Raw genomic sequence first — 23,547 nt, 5'->3', positions numbered from 1 at the left:
AAAACATAATCGATAGACCGTTGGCCTGCCCTGCTCGAATCAGCTGTTTTACTACACGTGATAGTTGTTTTTGTTGTTGTTGCTGTTGCGTGTGTCCGAATTGCCTTTCAAAAGTCAAATCAAATAACAAAATTCGAAAAACCATGTGTATAATTTTCTAAACTCAGTAGCACAAGCACAACCCTTTTTTTTTATTTTGGACACCGCTAACACCATGGTTGGCCCGCAGGCGGAGGGCATGTAAATAACGAGAAGCCGCCAAACGAGAAAACGCAACAGAAACCCCTTATAAACAGTAAGGAAAACCTCAGCCGGACAGCATGCAATTCCTGCGCAGCTGCCCGGCCCGTGGCTTAATACTCTCGAACCTCGTTCGCGGCCAGCGCAGCCTGCGAACGAGTTGGCCACGAAGAAGTGGCGAAGGAACTGCTGCAGGAGGAGGTGGGAGCACTACCACCAACACCGGCGCCGGAATCCGCCTGGTGGCACTCCAAAAGCTGCGCGAATGGCATGCGACCGCCTTTAGCAGCCGGTTCCTGCTCTTCACCAACGTGGGCATCTCGCTGACCCTCAGCTGTGTGGGCGACATCCTGGAACAACACCTGGAGATCTATTGCAATGAAATCGAACGCTTCGAGGCCACGCGCACCGCTCACATGGCCATCAGCGGTGTGACGGTGGGTGTGATCTGCCACTATTGGTATAAGATGCTCGATAAACGTATGCCCGGTCGCAGCATGCGCGTGGTTGCCAAGAAGATCGTGCTCGACCAGCTGATCTGCTCGCCCATCTACATCACGGTGTTTTTCATCACCCTGGGCCTGCTGGAGCAGAAGGACAAGCACGAGGTGTGGGAGGAGATCAAGGAAAAGGCCTGGAAGCTGTACGCCGCCGAGTGGACTGTGTGGCCGGTGGCGCAGTTCGTCAACTTTTACTGGATCCCCACTCATTACCGCATCTTCTACGACAACATCATCAGCCTGGGCTACGATGTGCTCACCTCGAAGGTGAAGCACAAGCAGTCGCACTCGCACCTCAAGAAGATTCCCTAACCCAGGGCCAGACTCTCTTCCTTTACCTGCTACTCCTTTCTTGTAACTAATTTATTATCAAAGCGAAAACCTTGTAAATACAGACGAACCCGTGTACAGACCAATAAATTCTTTCTTATAACGTTTGATTGAGCTGGTTGAGCAACAGGTTTCGAAGGCACTTGACAGCTGCAATTTGGAGCGCTGGAGCAACCGGTTGCAAGTCTTGGCCATAAAGGACTTACGGGTACAATGATCCGGGGCTGGAGAAGGAACTAAAACAAAAGGAAGCCCGTGCGGATGACGCACATCACATTTCGCCGAAGGTGATAAGATTTTTTCCTCTAGCAACAGCCGATGCGGTGCGATGAGATTGGAGGCGATGCCAAGCCTACCATCTCAGTTGTTTCCACCTGATAAGCGCTGCTTGGCAGCCGCATTAAAAATAACAAGAAGCCGTAATCATCCCAGTGATAAGCGGCTATGAAACGCATCGTTATAAAATGTATGCTATAAATATACATAGATAGAAACGTGAGGTCTCGATTCTATAACTGAGCTCACGAATTTCCAATTTCGCTGATTTGACTTTCAAAGATTCTAATAGAAATCAATTAGAGGTGTGTTGAAACATTGTAAGAAAACACACTGACCGAAAAAAAATAGACACATCAGTTGAAAGGTTATCAAATTTTTTAATACATATTTCAAATAAATAGATTAACATTTTACATGTTATGTGTTTGTTTTGTAAGCAACCTTTCTGAGAATACTAGTTTAATAGTTAAATAAAACTATTTTTGTTATAATTCAAGGCATTATATTTTTTTATACATAGGTAAAACATTTTGAAGATTTTTTTTTTTATCAAATATACCTATTAGCATCTTATCTAGTTTGCAAAAATATTTTGGCAACACGTCATACATTCTTCTATCTACCTATATACTATACAAACGAGAGGTGCTGGAGTTCTTTCAAGTGTGTCTTCCTCATATCCATTAATAAAATGACTAGCTGCCAGCCTTATCTCGTTGATTTCTCTTTTCATTTCAAGAGCGTTTAATTAGAATCGTGCTTGACATTGATAATGAAAGTTGCCGAAAAAAAAGATTCAAGCAAAAGACTCGACTCATTGCCATTTGGATGGCAACGAAATCGAGTTCCCTTTGCAAAAAAAAAAAAACTGAATAAATTCCGAGATTCTTGTCTTAGCCTCGAATCGATTTGAATGTATTTCGGTTGAAATTGATTTGGTTTTGCGTTTGCCTAATTTTTCGCATATATGTATTTGTGTCTGCTCTTGCGAATCGGAAAACAAGACCAGTTGGAACTTTTCGAACCAGTTTTTTGGCTCAGGAGATTAATTCTCAATCTCGTCTGGCTACCTAGCAACCCAATCTTGTTTGTTTGAAGCCGCTTCGAGCAAAAACTGCAAACCGTTTGATATTTTCAAATTGACTTTTTAATGAGAGTTTGTCAGTCGAGGTCTAGAGAAAAAAGCTTTTTATGCATTGCAAATTAATATCCTATTATATATCACAGTTTTCGTTTTCATTATTTGTTTTGTTTTAGGTATATATTTCAAATAGATTAGAAACCAGTTCAGATTTCTCAAGATCTTTAAGCTTACGGGGCGTATACGTGATATGCAAGTCAGGAATATCATCTTTATTAATGGGAATTTTAATAGGATCCTAATAACACTTAGTGGTGGTGTGTTATTTTATTTATCCCCAGATCCGTTTAGATCATCTTATATCTGCTGACGCACTGCGTCATCTGTCATACAATAATGTGTGAGATAATCCACATCCATCAAAAAAACAATCTCAGAGCTCGCGGATTGGTTGAATTTCAGGGCTCGTCCGCTTGTTGTTCTCAAAATAATGATAAAAATACGAAAGTACAGTTGAAAAAAATACGTACGCCAAAAGAAATGTTCTGGCTTTGGGATATATGCATACAAAATATTCAGTATAACAAATTTAATTAGCATTTCTAAATGGATTTTGTACTTTGAAGGGCTTTTTTCCCTTCAGTTTTACTATTTACATTCCAAATGGGATCGAGACCTTCAAATATATTTAATTTTTCATTGCGCAGTACTTAAAAGGCCACACAAGAGTTTTAAATTATATTGGTTGTATTTTATTATTAAGTTTTAAAAATTAAATTAGGTTTTTTTTTAATTGAACAAATGGGTAAAATAATAAATAATTCAAGAAACCACTTTTAATGAGCCAAAGAGTATACTGTAGAAAAAAGACTATAAAAGATTGGATCCCAATGGATTTTGTGGCATTGACAGATCATGCAAGATATCATCAGTTCCAAAGCAATCCAAATTCTTTCTGTGTATGGCTGTGTTGCATACTGATTATATAAACAATATTGGCGGGGGGCGATCGGAGCGAAAAGAGCGGAAAGTGGAGAGCAACTCACGCGCAGAAAAGTTGTGTAAAAGAGCCAGAGAGTCGCGGCGCCAAAGAGCGCAGATATGAAATGAATTTACGCAACTCACGAACAGGTGCCGCCACCCATACACTCGCACCTGGAGATCTCGCTGTTGGTGCTTCGATATCTATGTATAGCATATAAATCGGACACTATTGTGTCCGCGGATCCGACGAACTGACGAACTGACGAACTGACTGAGTGACTCTGCTGGTAAGGCACATTTTTGTGTGCCGTGTTGAGCGTTTCTGTCGGTTTGGGTTTTATTTTACATATATTATTTTTTTTTTTTTTGGTACAATTCGAGTGCCGGCCGCCACGCGCAAGTAAATTGTTACTCCGCCAAAAAATGGGTGTGTGTGTGTGTGCGCCACTATTTAACATAAATTTCGATGACAGATATTTGCAAAAAAATCCAATGATCAACTAGTTGGTGCGCAGTGTATGTGGCCTAAAAGTAGGCCGCAGAACGGGAAATACAAATTTATTCCTCTTTCTGGTTAATATATGATATTATTTATTACAAATATATCTATTTCTTGCTACACTTTTAATTTAAGGAACATTAATTAAATCGTAGCATACCTTTTATAACGTTTTAAAAGGTTTCAAACCTCTAGCAAACTCTTTTAGATTTTCTTTAGGAGTTTCATGAATATAAAGCTTTTATTCCTTCACTTTGATAAAAAGGCAAATAAAATGTATCTTATTATTATAGAAAAATATATCCTTTTATAGGGTATCTGCCCTTTTGTACCCATTAATACCCATCAAGTGTCGGATGGCGGCAACAAAAGCCGGCCAAAAAGTAAAAGCCTTATAACAGAAGGCAAACCCACAAGCAGACTCATACATTTGAGCATAAAAACAAATATGTATTCTTTTTGTTCCCCTTTATTTTCGACTTGGAGAGCCACACGTGTCGCTGACTCGCCACAAAAAATAACTAAAAAACATCATCCAATATCGGGTTAAATGGATCTTACTCCTTTCTGGGGACTTGAACATATGAAATGGGGGCTTGTCTTTGGCACACGACTTAGTCACGAGTGGAGTCATAAAGAGCGGTCGTTAAAAAGATTATAAAACGTAATGATTGTGGCGCTCTTGGTGTTTCCTTCTTTTTTTTATCTACCACTGCTATAATATAGATTTCTTCAGTTTCTTTGGTGCCGTCCCCAACCTTGAAAAAGCGTAGGAAATATCTTTTTGAAGGGGTTGATAGGGGGCGGTGCGTTTGCGAAAAGAAATGAAATCAATTAGATAGATAGTCGGGGCAGCTGGTAAACAGCCGAAATTTGTTCGTTTTTTTATTCTCCGGAATCGCAATCTATCGTTTGTTTGCACAGCGCTATTTTTGAATGCCAAAGATCGACAGTGAAAATTCTGAAGGGGCCTTGGGACCTTGAGCAGTAAAAAATGTGTTCATAGATGCGAACAGGAGAATATAAAGAAAGCCCGCGTAAGCAAATAAATCTCGCGACTACGCCCACAATTTTCGAACATCATAAACATGGGATTCCATCTACATATTCACCGAAATGTGTTGACCAAAAGCTAAGCCATTAATGTGGGTTGGAAAAATGATCGGGGGATTTTCTTTCAGATCAATGATCTTTCATGGATTTGCCGGGACTTAAGGATTGTAATTAAAATTCCTTTAAAATGCTTTCAGAGGTTAAAAATTCATTTCAATTGTATTTTTGCATGCTTTCAATAATTACTTTTCAAGTGAAAATTGTCTTGAAAACAAACAAACTATCCAATCACTAGTACCTATATCTGGCCCATATGATTCCAGCTAACAACCCGAAAAATCCGTGTTAATGATGTCTAAATCAGCCGCACTCGAATGATAAAAATAAATAACTGTCCAATAAATGCCAAAATAAATGCGAAATAAAGAACAGCCGTCGGGAGAGGAATGCAAATAAATCTGAAAAATGGCCTGACCAATTACCGCCGTTTGACATCCGTATTAATATCCCGGGATGACTTGCGAATCCGTAATCAGAGCGGGTGACTAAAGGCCTTATCACTGTTGTTTGGCCGGGAACAATTAGTCGGGGGATGTGGCGGTAGTATCTCCGCGGCGATAAAGTCACATTCATCAACCCGACTAACCGATCGCGATCATGTGCCACTGTATCTGCTCCCGGTATCCGTATCTCTATCTGTTTCGGGCTTGCGCGTTCTCATGACAGTCAAAGCCCCGGAAACGTGTATCTTCTGATCGTACGAGGGAGTGGCAGATAGAGTTGTTTTTTTTTTGGAGGGGGCCTGTGCCATAACCTGACGTCAATGGATCGAAAAACCCATCCAGAGGTATGCCCATTCTGGCAATGGAGCTTACACATAACCCTAAGGGAAATAACTGAGAAAATAATCGAAAATTGGAAGAAACTATTAATGAATAATACAAGATCTTTGTTATTGAAATTCAAAGTTATTTTGACCACATTAGAGGAAACTATTCAACATTTATATAATAGTTTTCCAATTAAGTCTTAGTTTTATTTCAACCTTTTAAACATCAGAATACATTAATAAGTTTTTCCCACTTTTGATTCAAAGTTTAGTGAATCATGATAATTAATTAATAATACGAATATTTTAACGTTGTGTTTTCTTATTTTATTTTATTGTTTGAAAACTAAAATCTTAAAAGATTATTATAATTAAGTTAATTGAAGCGGATATGCTTTGATATACTTTGAGGCCTGTTGCTAAGTATCGAACGGCCCTATTTATCCAATTAAAACAGCGTTGGCTTTGAACCCTAGGAACCCTTTAGCTTCAGCCCAGAACCCAATGACTTTTTGGTTTTTTTTTTTTTTTGATTCGGTGAATCGAATTGAGTTCCCTGCAAACGCGTGATCGATTCCATTCGAACTGCAATTACCTCGACACAGTTGGCCGCGATTAAAGCGGCTCGGTTCTAGAACTCGGAATTCTGATTTGACGTCACCGCTGGCCCCCCACGAATGCTCCCTTTTTTTGCGAGTGCGTAATTCAGCAATTCGATTGCGTACTGCAACGGTGGGATAAACACTACGATGCGACAGGCAGAAAATATTTACGAAGTATCTTACGAAAGATGCCACAAAAATAACAAGAGGATCAGATGACGCGGTTGGCCGTCAAGGCAACGAAAACAAATTCTCGCAGAAAGGCATCGAATCAACAATAACAATAACAATAACAGAATGATTGTAACGCCGGGGCGAAAACAAGTCAACCAAAGCTCGGACGAAATAAAGGTGACCAACGGGGGGTTAAGGGGAGTTGAAGGCGGGCATATTGCGCATACGCCGCTTGGTACGCGATCAATAACGATACTCACAGCCAAAGGGAAAAATATAGCTATGTTACTGCTTGGATAGTTTGTGATAGTAAATATTTATGTTTGTGATTTCCTGGAAAGTTGCCACATGAGGAACTTTCCATTTAAAACAGTTCAATAATAAAATAATTTAATTTATATTTTCCATGATAAAATTAAATTAATACAATGGCTTTTTTTAGTTATGCATACTATAAAACCATGCGTTCTTTATGCTTTTATGGGCTTGCAAATACTATTATTTTGCGCACAGCTGTATGTATCTGCATCTGTGCTTGTATCTGTATCTGTGACTGTACAAAAAGTGGGCCTGTTTCAGCGAACGGGCCTCCAAAACACACACACACACAAATGGCCAGAGAGCGAGATAGGCGACACACCCCTCCACCTTACACACACACATATGCAGACTTTTGAAAGCGTCCTTGATCGTGCACAAAAACAATGTAAGCAGTGGAAGCAGTGCAAACGGTTCAATGACTTTTGCTCTCGTTTTACAAGTCAGATAATTATAGTGTAATACGCCGAAGGGAAGTAATTGCAGGCGCTACCCAACCCAAAAGCCACTCTTTTTCGCTCAGTGAACGACACCTTGAGTTGTTTTCTTACATTACGTGTTTCGCTGGAAATCGTTTAGTTTATCAAGTTGTTATTGTCTGCTGTTGTTGTTGATCACTACCAAAAATCCGTCGTAGTTGGTTTTTGTTTTCTTAATTATAAGTTATCGTTGATATTAAGAAATTGCTTGTCTTGGGTCTTCATAACTTGAACATTCTAGCAAAGTAAAACCTATATACACAGATAATAAATTTATTTATTAAATTTAAATTATTGAAATTTTTCGAAAGCAGGATCAGGAGTACATGTAAAATACAAGCAATTTAAATATTAAATAATTAAACAATTTAATTATGTCTTATTTCCATGGATATCAGTGTAGTTAATAACTAGTTCCTGCAAAACAACGTAGGTTTTCACCTTGGACATGTTTAGCATTACAAAGGGATATCCTTGCGAAGAGGTAAATCAAGGTCGTCCGGATGACCCAGTGACCAGGGAGCCAAGAAAACTGGTCACCGGGTGACCGAGTGAGATAGAGCAAGCATCGATCGACTATCTCCCTCCGACGCGTACGTTGACATTGAAAGCCACTAATTTATTTGTTTATCAGCCAGTTAAGAGCGCCGGAGAAGCATCTAGCATTACAATTATTTCAAGAGAGGCATGTAATGTGTACAAACACATATACAGCTATGTACATCTCTTTCAAACAGATCGTGACGCTCTTAAGTTACAACCACATGGCGTGAAAAACCAAAGAAAACTTGATTTTCTCTTATCAGCCGCTAATCGTGATGCAGCTAGTTTAGATATTGCATCAGCCAGGATTTGAGGGGGATTACATTCTGTTTTTTGTTTGTACCTTTCTCGAAACTGTTTTGCACAATCTGTTGTTACACACTCGAACCACAAATCCGCGCGTTATCAGTTGGGAAACTACGAGCTGGAAAACAGGAAAATAAAAAACCAAATGAAAACGTGCACGTCATGTTTTCCACATTTTCCACAGCCAATCGTTTTGCGTGGTAAAAAGACCAAGATGTTGGCCAGGTAGCAGGAAGTGGATAAGGAAGTGCCAGATATTGAAACCATGTGTGCGTCGTAAAAAGAACGTTTTCCAGATCACAATCTATTTAGTATCGTACTTTCCTTATCGAATTTTGATCAGACCAATTTGTTGATATATTTTAAATGTAATATGTATTTTTTTAAGGATACCATTGCACTTCTACATACTCAACAACTGAACACCATTTAGCCAGTAGAGCACAGATATACAAACTCTTGTATCTAGTTACTTTTATAGATATGTATCTTCTAGTACGTGTTCCATTGTTTACTCACTTTTAATGGAAAAGTACACATACTTGAGCGACGCAAACAAAGAACTAGAACCAAAAGAGAAGCTATCGAAAGATCCAAAACTTAACTCGAGGCAAATATGTCAAAAAAGCACAAAAAATCCAACCGAAAATAATTGCCCGAAATTGTCGGGGAAAAAACGAAACCGAACCAAAAAGAATTAAGTAAAGGCGGCTAAAAAACGAGAATCAAAAACCCGATGCCGGCCAAAATTGCCGATTGCTGCGCCCAAATAAGTACGCAGCCCATGGGGGTTATGCCCCCCAACATCTCCGCCCCCAAAGCCTCCTCTTTTTGGGAGGCGAGGGGGCGTTGCTTTAGCAACAAGACGTCGAGCCGATCGATCGATCGTAAAAAACCCGAAAACGAGCCAAAGTCACAGCAAGAGATTCGCTAAGGGAGCGAAAAAACATTCGATTTTCGGCATCTTATGTTTTTGCTACACTGACAAAAGTTATGGTTTTTTAATAAACAGAAACTAATCTTTCAACCTATTATTTATATACACGATTTACGATCCTGTTATCAGCAAGTTAACATTTTAAAGATATAAATTATGGGACATAGATGGAAACCTTAGTTTAATGAAGGTATGTGCCTTTTTGTACATTAAGTACGTATTTTTCTTTATTTCCATTATTTGAACAGGTGATTTGAAGGACTGTCAGCATTTTAATTTGCCCGTCATTCGCCCACATATTATATTTGAACAATAACGAAATAATAATAAGTAAGTGACAGGCCGTATCTGTCAGACAATCTTTCAACTTCCAAATTATATATTCATATAGCTAAATAAATCTAAATAATATAATGTTAAGCATATATGTACCATGCTTATCGCAGTGTAGCCTCTCTTTCGCTCTCTTAGCGGCCATTCCTGCGCAGTACTCTTAAAATGGCGTTCGAACGGTAATCGTACGACCCAAACACACACACACGTACACACATCCGCACGCCGCGGATCGGCTATATATATTACTATATCAGCGTCGGCAGCTCATTTCTTGCAGAGACTTCGTGCCGTTAAGATCAAGCTAAAAAGGCCTACAAAGAAAGAAAGTAAATCGAAAACCAAAGTAAAATACTCCTGTGTGCTTCAATCATTTTTTTACTGTGCAAAGGGCAGTTACTTCCTCGTAAAGTTAAACACAATAAACCCCGTTCATCGGTTCGCGAAAGTGCGGCAAAGTGCAAGTGCAAGAGACGCTGAAAGAGCGATAAAAAAAGCGATACTCGAAGAGCAAGAAAAGAGAAGCCCAATACCAAAGCCAAATAAACGAGAAAGAAAGTTGCAACTTTTAAACCCAACAAGATGACGACCAAAATGGCAATAAACGCAAAGGTTTGTAATCGAAAATCCCAAAAACCAAACACCACTTATCAGTGGGCCTCACGAAAATTCAAAATTTTAACAAGCTGGCAACAGAATCAAATCTGACTATTTTCGGAAGATTCATAAAAAAATATATGCAAATCATTGCGCTCATTTGATTTGTTTATCAATTCAACGAAATGTTAAAATGGACAAAACTAACAGTTAAATAATTTGATGGAATAAAACACTTCTTGCTTCACAAGTTTTAGAACTTTTAAAACTTTTTATCAGTAACCATAAAAACTTGTTTTGTTTATTAATATTTTTTAACTTTTTACTTTAAAATTTATTTGTATTTTCAATCCATCCTTAAAATTCCATCTTCAAGGTCAAATATGCCTTTAGTTATTTTAACTTTCGAAAGTATTACCTTTGACTTTTTACTTAAATCAAATGCTATGGATAAAGAACGTCTTCCTAAGACGCCTTATATTTCTTAGATCATTTTTTGTTTTATAGAACTATTTCCAGTTCAAAGTGGTTTCAGACGCATCTATAAATAGCAACCAAATTAAATTGAAATAAAATGTCGTGGACCTGAATAGCCACACACGTTTTATAGACTATCTCCAGACTGTGCCTTATAGACAGAACAACCTGCCACGCTCCCAGCTCTCCAGACCACTTATAAATAGAACCCATTATGTGTTATTTCGGACGTTTATGGCCCGTTGTTATCGCCCGGTTCCCGTTCCTCATACCAAAACCAAAACCAAACCCAAAACCAAAACCAAAAAACCGAGATAAGCCATATGGACGGGCAGACTTATAGACGACATACTCGACTCGAGTCTTTTCAATCGCCCAATTTCAATTTCGAACGAGTTTTTCAAGCACGCTTCGGTTTGCTGCTAGTTTTTTGGGTATTCGAATTCAGCTTTTTTTCTTTTTTTGGCTGATGCAATGACGTCGAGCGGTGTCAACTTGCCGCTTTTCTTGCGGCAGGCAGGTTTCTTTAGGCTTAGGCGATAGTTTAACCGATTTCATCAGCCATCCGCCAAGGAGACCCGAGTTAGCTGTTAAACATATAATAAACGAAATGAAATGAAAAGCTACTGGTGTAGATTAGGTCTTGTGCTGAAGCCGGAACCGAATCTAAACTGCTGACTCGCGTCTGACCTGGAATGTAGACTATATCTATACCTCAACCCGGGGGTTACATCAGTTCAAGTCCCCCCAACGAGATCGTCTGCCTTGCAAATCGAAAATTAACTCAATTAATGTGCAAATCATTTTCGGCAGTTCAGCGATTTCGATTCGGGTCTAGATCCAAATTAGCATACATTTCAGGGGCGGACTGTCTAGTTATTTTAAAATAAAAAAAAATTAAAATTTAATTGGCTTTTATTGACAGACAGCACACTAATTAATTATCAATACAAATTTGTGTTGTCATTTTACGCAGTTTACTAAACTATTTAGTAAAGCAAAGCTAATTTGTTTTTGATTTAATTTGCTCACCCCTTTGAGAGTTTTTAAAGCAGTGTTTACTAGCAATTATTATTGAAACTTTATCATATATTTATCTTCTGTTTAAATGAATTGTTTTTAAAATTGTCAACTTTTTAATTGATTTGTTAGTGAGACATACAGAGCTTTCCATTTCTAAGTGACTTATTTGTATGTCCATTTACTCTACTTTTGTTATGATATTTTCTGTTTACAAATTCAACTTGTTGACTTTTATGTAAATCATTTAATTTGTAGTATTTTTTGAATTTAATTTTCCTCTCAATCTGATTAAATTTGTAGCATATTATCATGAACTGATTTATGTTTCGTTATTTATCATTTGTTGCTGCTTTACAATGCTATTGAATATTAGTGCCACTTTTAGTGATACTTCTTAGCCTGTTTACATGAAGTGACTTATGAGGCGTTTTCTGATTTTCCAGGATATTTTCCGCAACCAGCACCGGCTGATCCGCTTCATCGCGCAGTCGATCCGCCTGTGCAGCAACCAGTCGCTGAAGGCGGCCCAAGCGGCCCAGCTGCAGCAGCAGCAGAAGGCGGCGGCCGACTTCCAGATCACCGCCTCGGTGGACGCCCAGTACACCAGTGCCCCGGAGCCCATCAAGCACGACCAGAACCTGGGCCACCAGTTCAAGGCGTCGCAGCTCTCCGTGCGCCTGGCCGCCCCGGAGCAACTGCAGCCGAAGCCGGACAACGACGAGGAGCTCGGGTTCGGTCGCCTCTTCACCGACCACATGCTCAAGATCTACTACCACAAGAGCCTCGGCGGCTGGCAGCGGCCGGAGATCACGCCCCTGGAGAACCTGGTCATGCATCCCGCCGCCAAAGTGCTCCACTACGCCGTCGAGGTAAGAAAACAAGAAACTAAACACAGATAACACTTAAAACTCAAGCATTCCTAAAAGTCAGATATTTTATGGGTAATCCACACAATAATTTACACAATATATCTAGCTTATTTCTTAAAGAAGTAATATCTTTGATTGCGAAAGAAAACAATATTATTTAATCTAATAATTTCATAACTTAAACCATTTATAAACTCCGAATTAAGATTTAATAATAATAAAGTAACATTTGAAATGAGTACGATGATCTTGAGCAAGATTTTTTCAGCATACTTATTTTTGTTCTTATTATTTTTTTACTTTTTTAATGTTCTTCTCGAATATTTTACAATAATCTTTTGAATTCCTAAAATTTCTTCGATTACAACTTCTTTCAAATACCTTACTGTTGTGATGAAAAATGTACGTGACTTTGTAGTCCCGAGTCTGTAATCTCTGTAAACAAGTCGCACGTGTGGTCCGTGAAACTGACGTCATCCGAGTGCACTTACTATATTTTGTGTACACATAGTCACAATCCGAATCCGAATCGGGATCGGGCTGTTGCCAATGGTGCCATGTTGTCTTATCAATCCCCTGCCTTTGCCTTTTTGCAGCTCTTCGAGGGAATGAAGGCGTATCGCGGCGTCGACGGGAAGATCCGCATCTTCCGGCCGGACATGAACATGAACCGCATGAACCTCGCCGCCCAGCGCTCCGGACTGCCCACCTTCGAGGGCAAGGAGTTCGTCCAGTGCCTCTCCCGCCTCCTGTCCATCGACTCCGAGTGGGTTCCCCACACGGACACCGCCAGCCTCTACATCCGCCCCACACTGATCGGCATTGATGTGAGTATATATTAGATTATATAGAACTAATATACACTATTTAAAATGTATTGATCTTTCTGAAATTTGCCGAAGTATGTTGGCATTTAAATGAGGAAATTTAAAAACAATGATTTTATATTTTATATATGATATGCTATCCTCTTAAAGTCTTTCTTGTAACATGTTGTTATAATAACACAAACTATTAACATGATTTTATTATTTATATATTATTATCTATATATTATTTTTCAATAACTTTTCAATAATTTGCTTATATCCCACTCCACAGCCCACGTTGGGAGTGGCTTCATCGGACTCGGCCCTGCTCTACACGATCCTCAGCCCGGTGGGCAGCTACTTCAAGACGGGATCCAACGGCGCCGTCTCCCTGCTGGCCGATCCCAGCTACGTGCGCGCCTGGCCAGGAGGCGTGGGCAACCGCAAGGTGGGCTCCAACTACGCGCCCACCATCCACGTGCAGAAGGAGGCGGCGGCCAAGGGGCTGCAGCAGGTCCTGTGGCTCTACGGCGAGGATCACCAGCTGACCGAAGTGGGCACCATGAACATCTTCATGTTCTACGTGAACGATCAAGGAGGTTAGCTCATATAATTAATATATATTTAAAATAATAATTGAGCAATAATGCAACACCAAATCTTAATATAATTTTATAAACATTATTAAACCTTACTCAACTTTAATCTTCCACTTGCAGAACAAGAACTGGTTACCCCGCCTTTGAGTGGTTTGATCCTGCCCGGAATCACCCGCGACTCGATCCTGCAAATGTCGCGCCAGTGGGGCAAGTTCAAGGTGAGCGAGGCCAACTTCACCATGCCACAAGTCTGCGAGCTCCTCCACCAGGGAAGGGTAAGTGATCCTCGAGAAAGAAGCACCCAAAGTCCCTTAACTCATGGAGATATTCCCCCTGTTTTAATAGCTATTGGAGCTCTTTGGCGCGGGAACGGCGTGCGTGGTGAGTCCTGTGAACAGGATCAACTACCTCGGCCAGGACCTCTACATACCCACCATGGAGCAGGAGAAGCCGGTCCACGAGCTGATTCGCGAGACCCTCACCGACATCCAGTACGGTCGGGTGGATCACCCCTGGTCCGTGGTGATCGATTAAGAGATCCTCGATCCTTGATCCAGCCACATCCCCTGTTATCCCCTCCCCATCCCTTCCCCGTACCTTGTATTAGTAGGATTTAGTTGACAAGTGTTTTGTGGGTCGCCAATGTGCTCGAATTTGTTTCGTTTGTTGTGCATTTATCTAAGCAAGCACACACCAATCAATATATATAATATATATAATATAATATATAATGTAGTAGTATACATAAGTCGAGGGCCGATTCGCTTAAGTTGCATTTAAATGTATATTTATTTATTTATGTGAGGAATTCGAATTGTACATAATTCCAGCTGGTTCAATGTTACTTATAGTTTCTCTAAATTTTTTTCATACTTTTAGTTTCTTTATTTTTTTTTTTTCTGTACAATCATCTATTTTCTGAAGCTATGAATCGTCTTTTTGCGCTTTTACTTCCAAGCAGCATCGAAAGCAAGGCAAAATTACCACCTACAACATTTAGATTAGGAAAAGATCGGAGAGATCAGGAGGAGATCAGGATTCCCGAATCCGTTTGGGAATCGAGTTGAAAACGTACCGGAGGCGAAATGCATTTATTAGTGAGTAAGTGATCGAGCGTTCTTGGAGGTAAAAGCGGCACGAGAGGCACCAGAGGCACCAGAGCAGCAGCCACCAGCTGCACCGAGCTCAGCTGTGACTAGAGCTAATCTATACCTGAACCGTCAGTAGAACATAGGCTATAGGCTGTAGATCCTAAGCCGAATCAGCTGTATACTATACCTGTAACCTAGCAGTTAAGTCAACCATGCGATGAATAAACGATGACAGATATCACCCGAAACTACTTATGGGTTTTTATTTTGTTCTGGGATTCCATTTGGGAATATTCAACGCTTGAACAGGGTTCAACCAAATTAACTTTGCTTGCAGATTGTTACATATTTCGTTTTAGATCGTGTTGCTGATCTAGATTATATATTTTTTATGGGTTCTGAGGTGTCTCCTTCACTGCGTTGCAAACTTCAGACTGAAATTATAATACCCTCTGCGAGGGTATAAAAAAGTAAGGAAATAAATCATAGATGGCGCCAGCACTATTTTTGTCGATAGGTGGCTTTAATGCATTTCTATGTAAAGGTAGCACTGAATTTTTTAGGTGGTTAGCAGAGTTCTTAACCCAGTGCACGCACTACGTGGAAGAAAGATATGGCAAATTTAGGGAATAACTTGATTTCAGTATTTTGGGGCATCCTAAAGCATTTGGGGAACACTAATACCCCATCTGGCAGCACTGTACCGCGAACAGTTGTTGTCTTTTTTCGCGTCCGAAGTTTGGGTTTTGGTGCGTTGCGTTTTTTTTTGTGTGTCGCTCCGCTGTTTCAGGTGCTCCGCGTTTTATTGCCCTCTCTTAATCTTATCGCAAATCAAACCACGGGCAATGAGAATTGTAATTGCATTTTTTGGCTAACGGTAACGGTTTCTCACAGTGGGCTAAAAAGGGATTTACATTTTCAAATCGAAATCCCGGCCAGAACTTGAAGTGATAAAAAATGCCCGTGAAGACGGTGAATCGTCAGCAAAGTCAAACGCCCGCCCAACAATTGCAAATGCAGCAACAGCGGGACGTCGAAAATGGCCTTTATCCCACAATTCCCCCGGAGCGCCGATCTCCCCCTTCCCGTCCACAAACCTTGCGCCAGGACACCATCGATATGGAGGAAATTCCCCTTAACCAGAACAACGTCGTCGAACCCGAGGATCGTCGAAAAATGCGCGAGATATTCGACAAGGTAAGGGATAATAGTTAAGTTATTGCAAATTAACAGTAGGTTTAATTGTATTGCAAAATCTTGTGAAATTGCACTAGCAGTAGTGTAAATATTTAAAAAAAATTGGAAGAAATCGACCGTTAATCTATAAAACCAGCAGAACAAATAGGAACATCATATTTCATTTGAATAGTTTCATCAAAAAAATTAGACTATTTCTGTAGAAAAAATTGTGGTACTAATTAAATTTTTTTTAATTGCAACATATCATAATATCATAAAAGTACCGAATAAGAGTATGGATTAGTAACTGTCAAATTTTAAAAAATTGTAAGATCACCTTATAACACTGCACCCAAGGTTGAGTTATTATATTTCCATGACAACTCAAACAGACGCAGAGTCATGCAAAACCCCCCTTTTAGAAATTGCCCCAACAGTGGGGTTAATGTCAGCCCATGGGAACTTGCAAAAGAACAACCGTAATTAAAACACTCAGCCGGCATTTCCACACATACGCACATGTGAATGTGAATGAAGTTGCTTGTTTACAGCCGTCTTTTTCTCACCCTTGGTGAAAGTTGGATTTGGTGAATCATCTGAGCATCGATCCGCTAGTGCGGCACTCTTCGCTCTCCCCCAATAAAAGCCCCACCTTTAACCCATTAGTGAACACGCGACGAAACAAAGGACAAACAAAATTTCAAAGGAAACATTGTAGCCAAATATTGGTTTGCATAAACATACGTTAACTTTTAAATTTGGCTTGAACAAGATATTATGTGCTTCTTCCGACAAAAACAACAAATTTTAATCTAAATCTACCACTTTACAAAGTCGTTCATTTACTCTATATCGATCTTAAAAAAAACCGGTTAACGTACATTTAATATTAAACGTTGCTGTTTTTGTTTCCATCTGAAACGAAAACGATATAAATTAATGAAATGAGGGGAAAAAAATGCATAAATGATGCATTCCAAAACGTGATTTTTCAGTTCAAAAGATATGTAAACAAAAAAGACCCTCAATGAGTTAAAAATCCGATGACAAAACCATTTTAAATATTGCACCTAGGGGCGAAAAACTCAGAATTTCGTATTTCATTCGTGGCATTGCAAAAACACAAGTCTAAATATAGATCTATGTAGAGGTTTATAAATTTATTACGCTTAAATACAGTAGAAATTACTTGTTTAATCATTAGCACAAGTATTGTGTACGAAACTCCGACATAATTCGTTTATTTTAGTCACTTTTCTGGTAGATTAACCCGCTGTCCCTCAATTTTGCACTTCTATTTAATTTTATGGGCTATTTTTTGCTGCACTCTGTTTTCTTAACATTGAAAAACGTGGGGGAAACCGGGGGGCTGGAAGGGGGAGGGAGTTTTCTTATCGTGACAGAGGGGCGGCGAATAAAAAAAAAACCGGTTATAAATTATTGTTTGCTCGCTTTGAGTTCTGTCTTCGTTGTGTTTTTTCTTCGCTGGCGTTAGTCACTTAACCCCCCACTGGCCCACCGTCCCCCCGATGACACCCACCTGTTTTCATTTGTTGTTTGGTTTTCCATTATCAATTCGATTTCTGGGCTTCTGCGAATGCTTCAATGTACGCATATTCCTCTTGATTCACCCATGGCACCCGGCAACACGAAAGATCCTACGATTTGGTCAATCGCTTTTGGCCATTTAGCGTTCTCCAGAAACATTTTAGCAAATATGGTTTTTTGTTGGCATTTGATTAGCATAGCAAATGAGCTGCTCGCTCCCATTCCCATTCCCAATCCAATCCCATCCGATCCGACTGGAAATCGGCATTCCAGACACATTCCTTCTCGTTGGCAATCTTATCTGGCTTCTTTCGCTCCAAACATTCAAGTGGCCAAGAGAGGGGCAAATACTGGGTTTTAGGTTTACCAAGCCTTCGTTCAACAATCTAACTGTGATATAACCGAAATAAAACACATAACAAATTACAGCAGCAGTTGTTCAAAGTCATTTAGCTTTAATAATTTTCTCTGCCAAACATTTGCAATTTTAAAATGCATTTCAACTTTGCTAACAAGTTGAACTAGTTATATAAAAAGAAGAGAGTAATTAAATCTACCAAAAACAGGTACACTAATAATAAGAATTAGTTACAATTTAGATTAACACGAGAATTTCGACTAAAAATATACAAGTTAGGGAACTTGTACTTGCACTGTATCATTTTGATATTTCTAAAATATCATGTTGATATGTCACAGATAAGAAACCTTTCTGATATGAGAAAATACCTGCTACCATTTTTGGTGCTAGTATTTCACTAAGCTGTAAATCATTAACTCTGTGAGAGAAACGACGTATCTTAAGTTGTCTGTAAATATTTCAGTTGTTCTTAAATACTTCATTAAGAGATATAACAAAACCTAGTAATGCTTACCGATAAAATCACTTACTTAAGAATTAATCAATCCGCTCAAAACACAAATTACCGGCTTACCGTCCAGTTGTCCAACTTTTATTTTTTTTCTTTAACATTCTAACTTGTCTATTTTTGATTGCCTATAGTAAATTTGCTAATCTTCTTTTCGTGGAACTAATGTTTTTTTTTTTGCTTTATACATATGTTATCTCCTTTTGTCTTCCCGGTTTCTATAATTTGTCGTGCTAATTGTCGGCGGCTTTGTGTTAATTAATTCTTTTAAACTGAGCTACAAAATTTATAAACACAAAGACTGTGCATAAAACTATTTTATAAGTCACTCAAATTACTCTTTCGTAAACTATTTATTGAATCTGCCGGAAAGCAGTCCAGTGCAGAGTTTATCTATGACAAATGTTTTTATGGCTTACAAGTCGACCATGAACGATAAGGAAAAGCGTCAAGGAACTTTCTGTGGAAATGATTTGAAACAGTGTTAAGATCAGTTATTTAGGTATATATCATTTAATACATAAATAAGTTGACCTTTGTGTTATTCCTCTCCTTCAACTAAAGTGACAATTGTGCAACTCCAAGTGGCTTTCGAATTGTTTTTGATTAGCCTCGTTTTGGATTTCTAGTTTCTCGTCTCGATTTGTGGCATTCCTGTCCTTTTATGGACACTTTTCGGCGCGACTGGATTTGCTATTATGTTGCAAGTGTCGAGTGAAACAACCAAAAGGGGAAAATCAGTCAAACTGTAATCATTATTTTTTTTACGACTTTTTAATGAAGTTTAACAGTGGGATTTGGATTAGTTGGGTTGGCTGGATTTGTTTAACTCGGATTCGGAGGGAATGTCAAAGAAGGTTGACCTCTGCGGTTGAGGGACGAGAGAGTTGGACATCGCCATCTCCTCATCGATGGCATCCTGCCATGGAGTCGAGGGATCCTGCTCCTCCAAAGCCGGCAACCTTTTCTCCGATTTCAGTTCCTGCTCCTTCTTTCTGCGCAAACGCATTCGCTGATTGAGGATAAGTGGACGATTGGGTGAGATCACCCCGCGAATTAGAGAGGGCAGCTTGACCAGCCAACATGGCAATCGAAGTGACCCTGCACTCCTGACTCTGTGACGCTGCACCTGTCGTCGCTCCATGGCCACCAGTCCCCGCTTGACTCGTGTCTTCTCCAAATCCCCGGCGGACGATGTCCAGAGATTGTGGGCCGCAAAGAAGGCAGTGATTACGAAGTAGAGAACCAGAACGGTGACGAAGCCAGACGACTCCTGGAGCACTTCCCCATCCGCATCCTGCGTGGCCAGGTTATCGCAGGGGGAAGCCGGAGTCAAGCCCAGCCAGCTGGTCATGTGGTGGGTCATCTGCACCAGTTGCGACATCCTCAAGAGCTTAAGCAATCGAACTTCGTTTGGAAACCAGAAACAGGGATTTACTGCAAATTAAATAGAGAATAGAGTACTTTAATAGTTTCAGTAATTTAAATTTGATTTGGGCAACGTACTATAAACTATTTTCCCACCCAAAATTGATTTGATCAAACTAGCGCTTAAATCGAAAACAGTTTATTGTGATTAAGCTAGCACCAATAATACGTTTCGTTGTGATTTTCATAAGAATTAAAGACGTGGAGCTTCGCAAACATAATCCCCGAACTCAACCCTTATTAAAAAGTTTCATTTCTTTCGTAAGAAACCTTAATTCATATTTGCAAAAGGTATACGCGAATTTCTAAAGAATTCCGGAGGCAGCTGGCTAAGGTAAACAAAGTTGTACTCCAATTTAGTTTTGATTCCGAAAAAAGTTTATTAACATTTTATTCTCCGGAAGCTTTGGGAAGGTTTCCGAGGTAAGCAAAATATTACTATTTGTATTTTGATATGATACGTTACTGCGAAAAAAGTCGTTCGCATTAAAAGAGTATTCCATTTCATAAGGAATTTAATTATACATAAATAGCTCCAAAGAATGCGATGATACTTACCTGTTATATTGTTGGGAACAATCCTTTGAGTTTCTGTATATTGCTCTGTAAATCTTGAACTTTCTTACCTATGGATTAATTTGGATATGGGTGGGTTGATCCGAAATTGTATTGTATTGAGTGTTTGTGTTGGTGCGGGTTAGTCCGCCCAGGCGGAAACGAAACTATGAACTGAGTTCCTCTTTAAATCCACCTTGACACTACTATACAAAGCTCACTGCGATACGATTTTGGTTAAGAACAAGGCTTTAAATGGGATTGCAAGGTGTACTTGGTTCTGAATTTGAAAATGTACTAAGTTAAAAGTTATAATAAAATGAGTTCTATGATCTTTTTGTTTTTGTGCTGTAGTCTTTAAGAATATGTATATAATATTTACATAATTAGGATACTTATATCATTGTTTTCTCCCTCTTTAAAGCACGATTCCGACAGAGACGGTCTGATTGGCACGCACGAGTTGAAGGAGCTGATATCGGATGGCTACTGCCGCGACATCCCTGCCTATATTGCCGAGCAGATCCTGAAGCGCAGCGACCAGGACAACGATGGCCACCTCGACTTCGAGGAGTTCTACGGGATGTCGCTGCGCCACAAGTGGATGGTGCGCAACCTGCTCACCCGCTACTGTCGCTACGTGGTGCCGCCGCCCAAGCCTCTGGAGGGCGATGAGCCCGATGGAGCCTACGAGAAGCAGATGTCCATCTGCCCGCCACCGCTCACCATGGTCATCTTCTCGATCATCGAGATCATCATGTTCCTGGTGGACGTCATTCACTTTCAGTGAGTTAGCCGCTGGTGATTTACATGCCACTACCTTTGCATTTATTGAATCACCTTCTGAAATTAAATCTTTCCCATCTCCTCCTTGCAGAGATGACCCCAACTACCAGGATCGCATTGGCGAGAGCACAAGTGGTCCGGCGGCGACCCTCTTCATCTATAATCCCTACAAGCGCTACGAGGGCTGGCGCTTCGTGAGCTACATGTTCGTCCACGTGGGCATCATGCACCTGATGATGAACCTGACCATCCAGATATTCCTGGGCATCGCCCTGGAGCTGGTGCATCACTGGTGGCGCGTGGGCCTCGTCTATCTGGCTGGCGTCTTGGCCGGATCCATGGGCACATCGCTCACCAGTCCGCGCATCTTTTTGGCGGGCGCCTCGGGAGGAGTATATGCCCTGATCACGGCGCACATTGCCACGATTATAATGGTGAGCGGGGGATTTAATTTAAGTGATTAACTGATCCAATGAGATCTATGTATGTATATATATATATTATATTTTGATTTGTCACTTCAATATATTATATTAACAGTTCTTTGTAAAATTTATCTTTTCCTTTTAATTATTCTGGATTTGTTTTTTATTTAATTAACCATAATTGGTTCTTTTATCATGTAATAAATTTAAGTTGAATATTATTTAAATTTCCTATTTGTTATATTTTATTACCCTTTTTTGATTGCAGTAATTTCACTTTTGAGTAATCAATTTAAATTACTAATTATATTCGGATGAGGCAGTGACAATTCTCGAGTTCCTTGGCTTTATTTGGTTTTTAAATTTAGAATAGCAGATTAAATCATTCTGTATTATTTGCTCAAATGTATTGATTAATTAATGAGCAAACAAAGATTCAAAAGTAAACCAAATACTCTTAACTTTCCACAGAACTACTCGGAGATGGAGTACGCCATCGTGCAGCTGCTGGCCTTCCTGGTCTTCTGCTTCACCGATCTGGGCACCTCGGTGTACCGCCACCTGACCGACCAGCGCGACCAGATCGGCTACGTGGCGCATTTGTCGGGTGCGGTGGCCGGATTGCTGGTGGGGATCGGGGTGCTGCGCAACCTGGAGGTGAGACGCTGGGAGCGCATCCTCTGGTGGGTGGCCGTCATCGTGTACTTCGCCCTCATGACCACCGGCATCATCATCCACGTCTTTGTGCCCGACTACTTCCCCAAACAGGAGTACAACTAGCCGTAGAGATTAGCCTAGAGCCGTAGCCTAGATGTCCATGTCCAAAGTGCACTTCGATGTTGAGCCAAGGCTGCAGTACGAACAGTTTTGATAGTAGTATCTATATAGGGATGCCCCGCGCCACGCCGAATCCCACTCCCACTCCCAATTCCGACCATGTGCCTACTATACTATATAGTATGTCAGCTGCAAACATAATTTATTTTCTTACTCCTTGCCATGGCAGCATCACCCCGACCGTACGTGGAGCGGTGAACGTATTTTTATATATTTATACACATGCAAGTATATATGATCTTGATCTACATGACGCAACGAAATGTCTGGGTGGGTTTCCGACCCGAGACCAAAACAGAGAACAGAACTCAGATGCATTTGTAGTGTACATTTCGTCAATACCTTTTTTTATTAATTAAAAAGCAATCAAGAATAATGAGTAATATTTTTAAACAAAGTGTATTGTATATTTTTGGAGATTTATTATTAAGCTCTTATATTTAAAATGCAATAAAAACAATGTCTTTGTATGGAGAAAGTTAAGTGTTTTACTTTACATTTGGATTTCACTTTTAATTGAGCGGCGAAATCAATGACATTTATACATTCGTACATATTTCAAGATATCTTAGTAGTTTGGTCTGATCTGTAAATTCAGGACCAACCAGACCTATATATTTTGATTTATATCCTAATTGCTACATGCTTAGGTACTTACAAATATTATTGAATTTTAAATTCATCATGTGACACTTACAAGTATTTTTTTTTTGTAGATGAGTCAGTAAAGGAGCAAATCTTAAGCAATAGTTTGATTTGATCTTCTTACTTGAGACCAAACATTTCTATAGCTATGGTCTTAAGTACTTACAAGTAAAGTTGAATTTACAATTCAACTTGCAACATTTGTATTACTCTAATAAATACGGCCTTGGCTCGCAGTTTATTACTTTACACCAATCATTCAAATTGGCAAAGTGTTTAAGTACTTAAAAAATTTACAAATATAAATTTAAATCTCAAAATGC

At 39.7% G+C, this 23,547-nt stretch overlaps 4 protein-coding genes across 4 annotated transcripts; 3 read left to right on the top strand and 1 right to left on the bottom strand.

Annotated features, from left to right (window-relative positions):
• The first annotated feature begins 69 nt into the window (after nucleotides 1–69).
• On the top strand, nucleotides 70–1,180 carry LOC108095627 (mpv17-like protein 2). Its single transcript, XM_017196795.2, has one exon. It carries the CDS (start codon nucleotides 321–323, stop codon nucleotides 1,050–1,052), a length of 732 nt encoding a protein of 243 aa, XP_017052284.1. The 5' UTR covers nucleotides 70–320; the 3' UTR covers nucleotides 1,053–1,180.
• Nucleotides 1,181–9,772: 8,592 nt separating this feature from the next.
• LOC108095611 (branched-chain-amino-acid aminotransferase, cytosolic) lies at nucleotides 9,773–15,200 on the top strand. The gene is made up of 6 exons (XM_017196776.2): nucleotides 9,773–10,099; nucleotides 12,028–12,453; nucleotides 13,050–13,280; nucleotides 13,555–13,861; nucleotides 13,982–14,136; nucleotides 14,207–15,200. The coding sequence occupies exons 1-6, from the start codon at nucleotides 10,070–10,072 to the stop codon at nucleotides 14,393–14,395; spliced, it is 1,338 nt and encodes a 445-aa protein (XP_017052265.1). The 5' UTR covers nucleotides 9,773–10,069; the 3' UTR covers nucleotides 14,396–15,200.
• A 437-nt stretch (nucleotides 15,201–15,637) lies between these two features.
• Nucleotides 15,638–23,057, top strand: LOC108095568 (protein rhomboid). Its single transcript, XM_017196718.2, has 4 exons — nucleotides 15,638–16,149; nucleotides 20,956–21,317; nucleotides 21,409–21,751; nucleotides 22,214–23,057. Exons 1-4 carry the CDS (start codon nucleotides 15,910–15,912, stop codon nucleotides 22,520–22,522), a joined length of 1,254 nt encoding a protein of 417 aa, XP_017052207.1. The 5' UTR covers nucleotides 15,638–15,909; the 3' UTR covers nucleotides 22,523–23,057.
• On the bottom strand, nucleotides 19,304–20,738 carry LOC108095569. The gene is made up of 2 exons (XM_017196719.2): nucleotides 20,535–20,738; nucleotides 19,304–19,985 (listed from the first exon to the last, which is right to left on the bottom strand). The coding sequence occupies exon 2, from the start codon at nucleotides 19,930–19,932 to the stop codon at nucleotides 19,351–19,353; it is 582 nt and encodes a 193-aa protein (XP_017052208.1). The 5' UTR covers nucleotides 19,933–19,985; nucleotides 20,535–20,738; the 3' UTR covers nucleotides 19,304–19,350.
• Nucleotides 23,058–23,547: the final 490 nt, after the last annotated feature.

This window comes from Drosophila ficusphila, unplaced genomic scaffold (assembly GCF_018152265.1).
Source record: "Drosophila ficusphila isolate 14025-0441.05 unplaced genomic scaffold, ASM1815226v1 contig_198, whole genome shotgun sequence".
Lineage (NCBI taxonomy): Eukaryota > Metazoa > Arthropoda > Insecta > Diptera > Drosophilidae > Drosophila > Drosophila ficusphila.
This window is presented reverse-complemented; position numbering and strand designations above follow the sequence as displayed.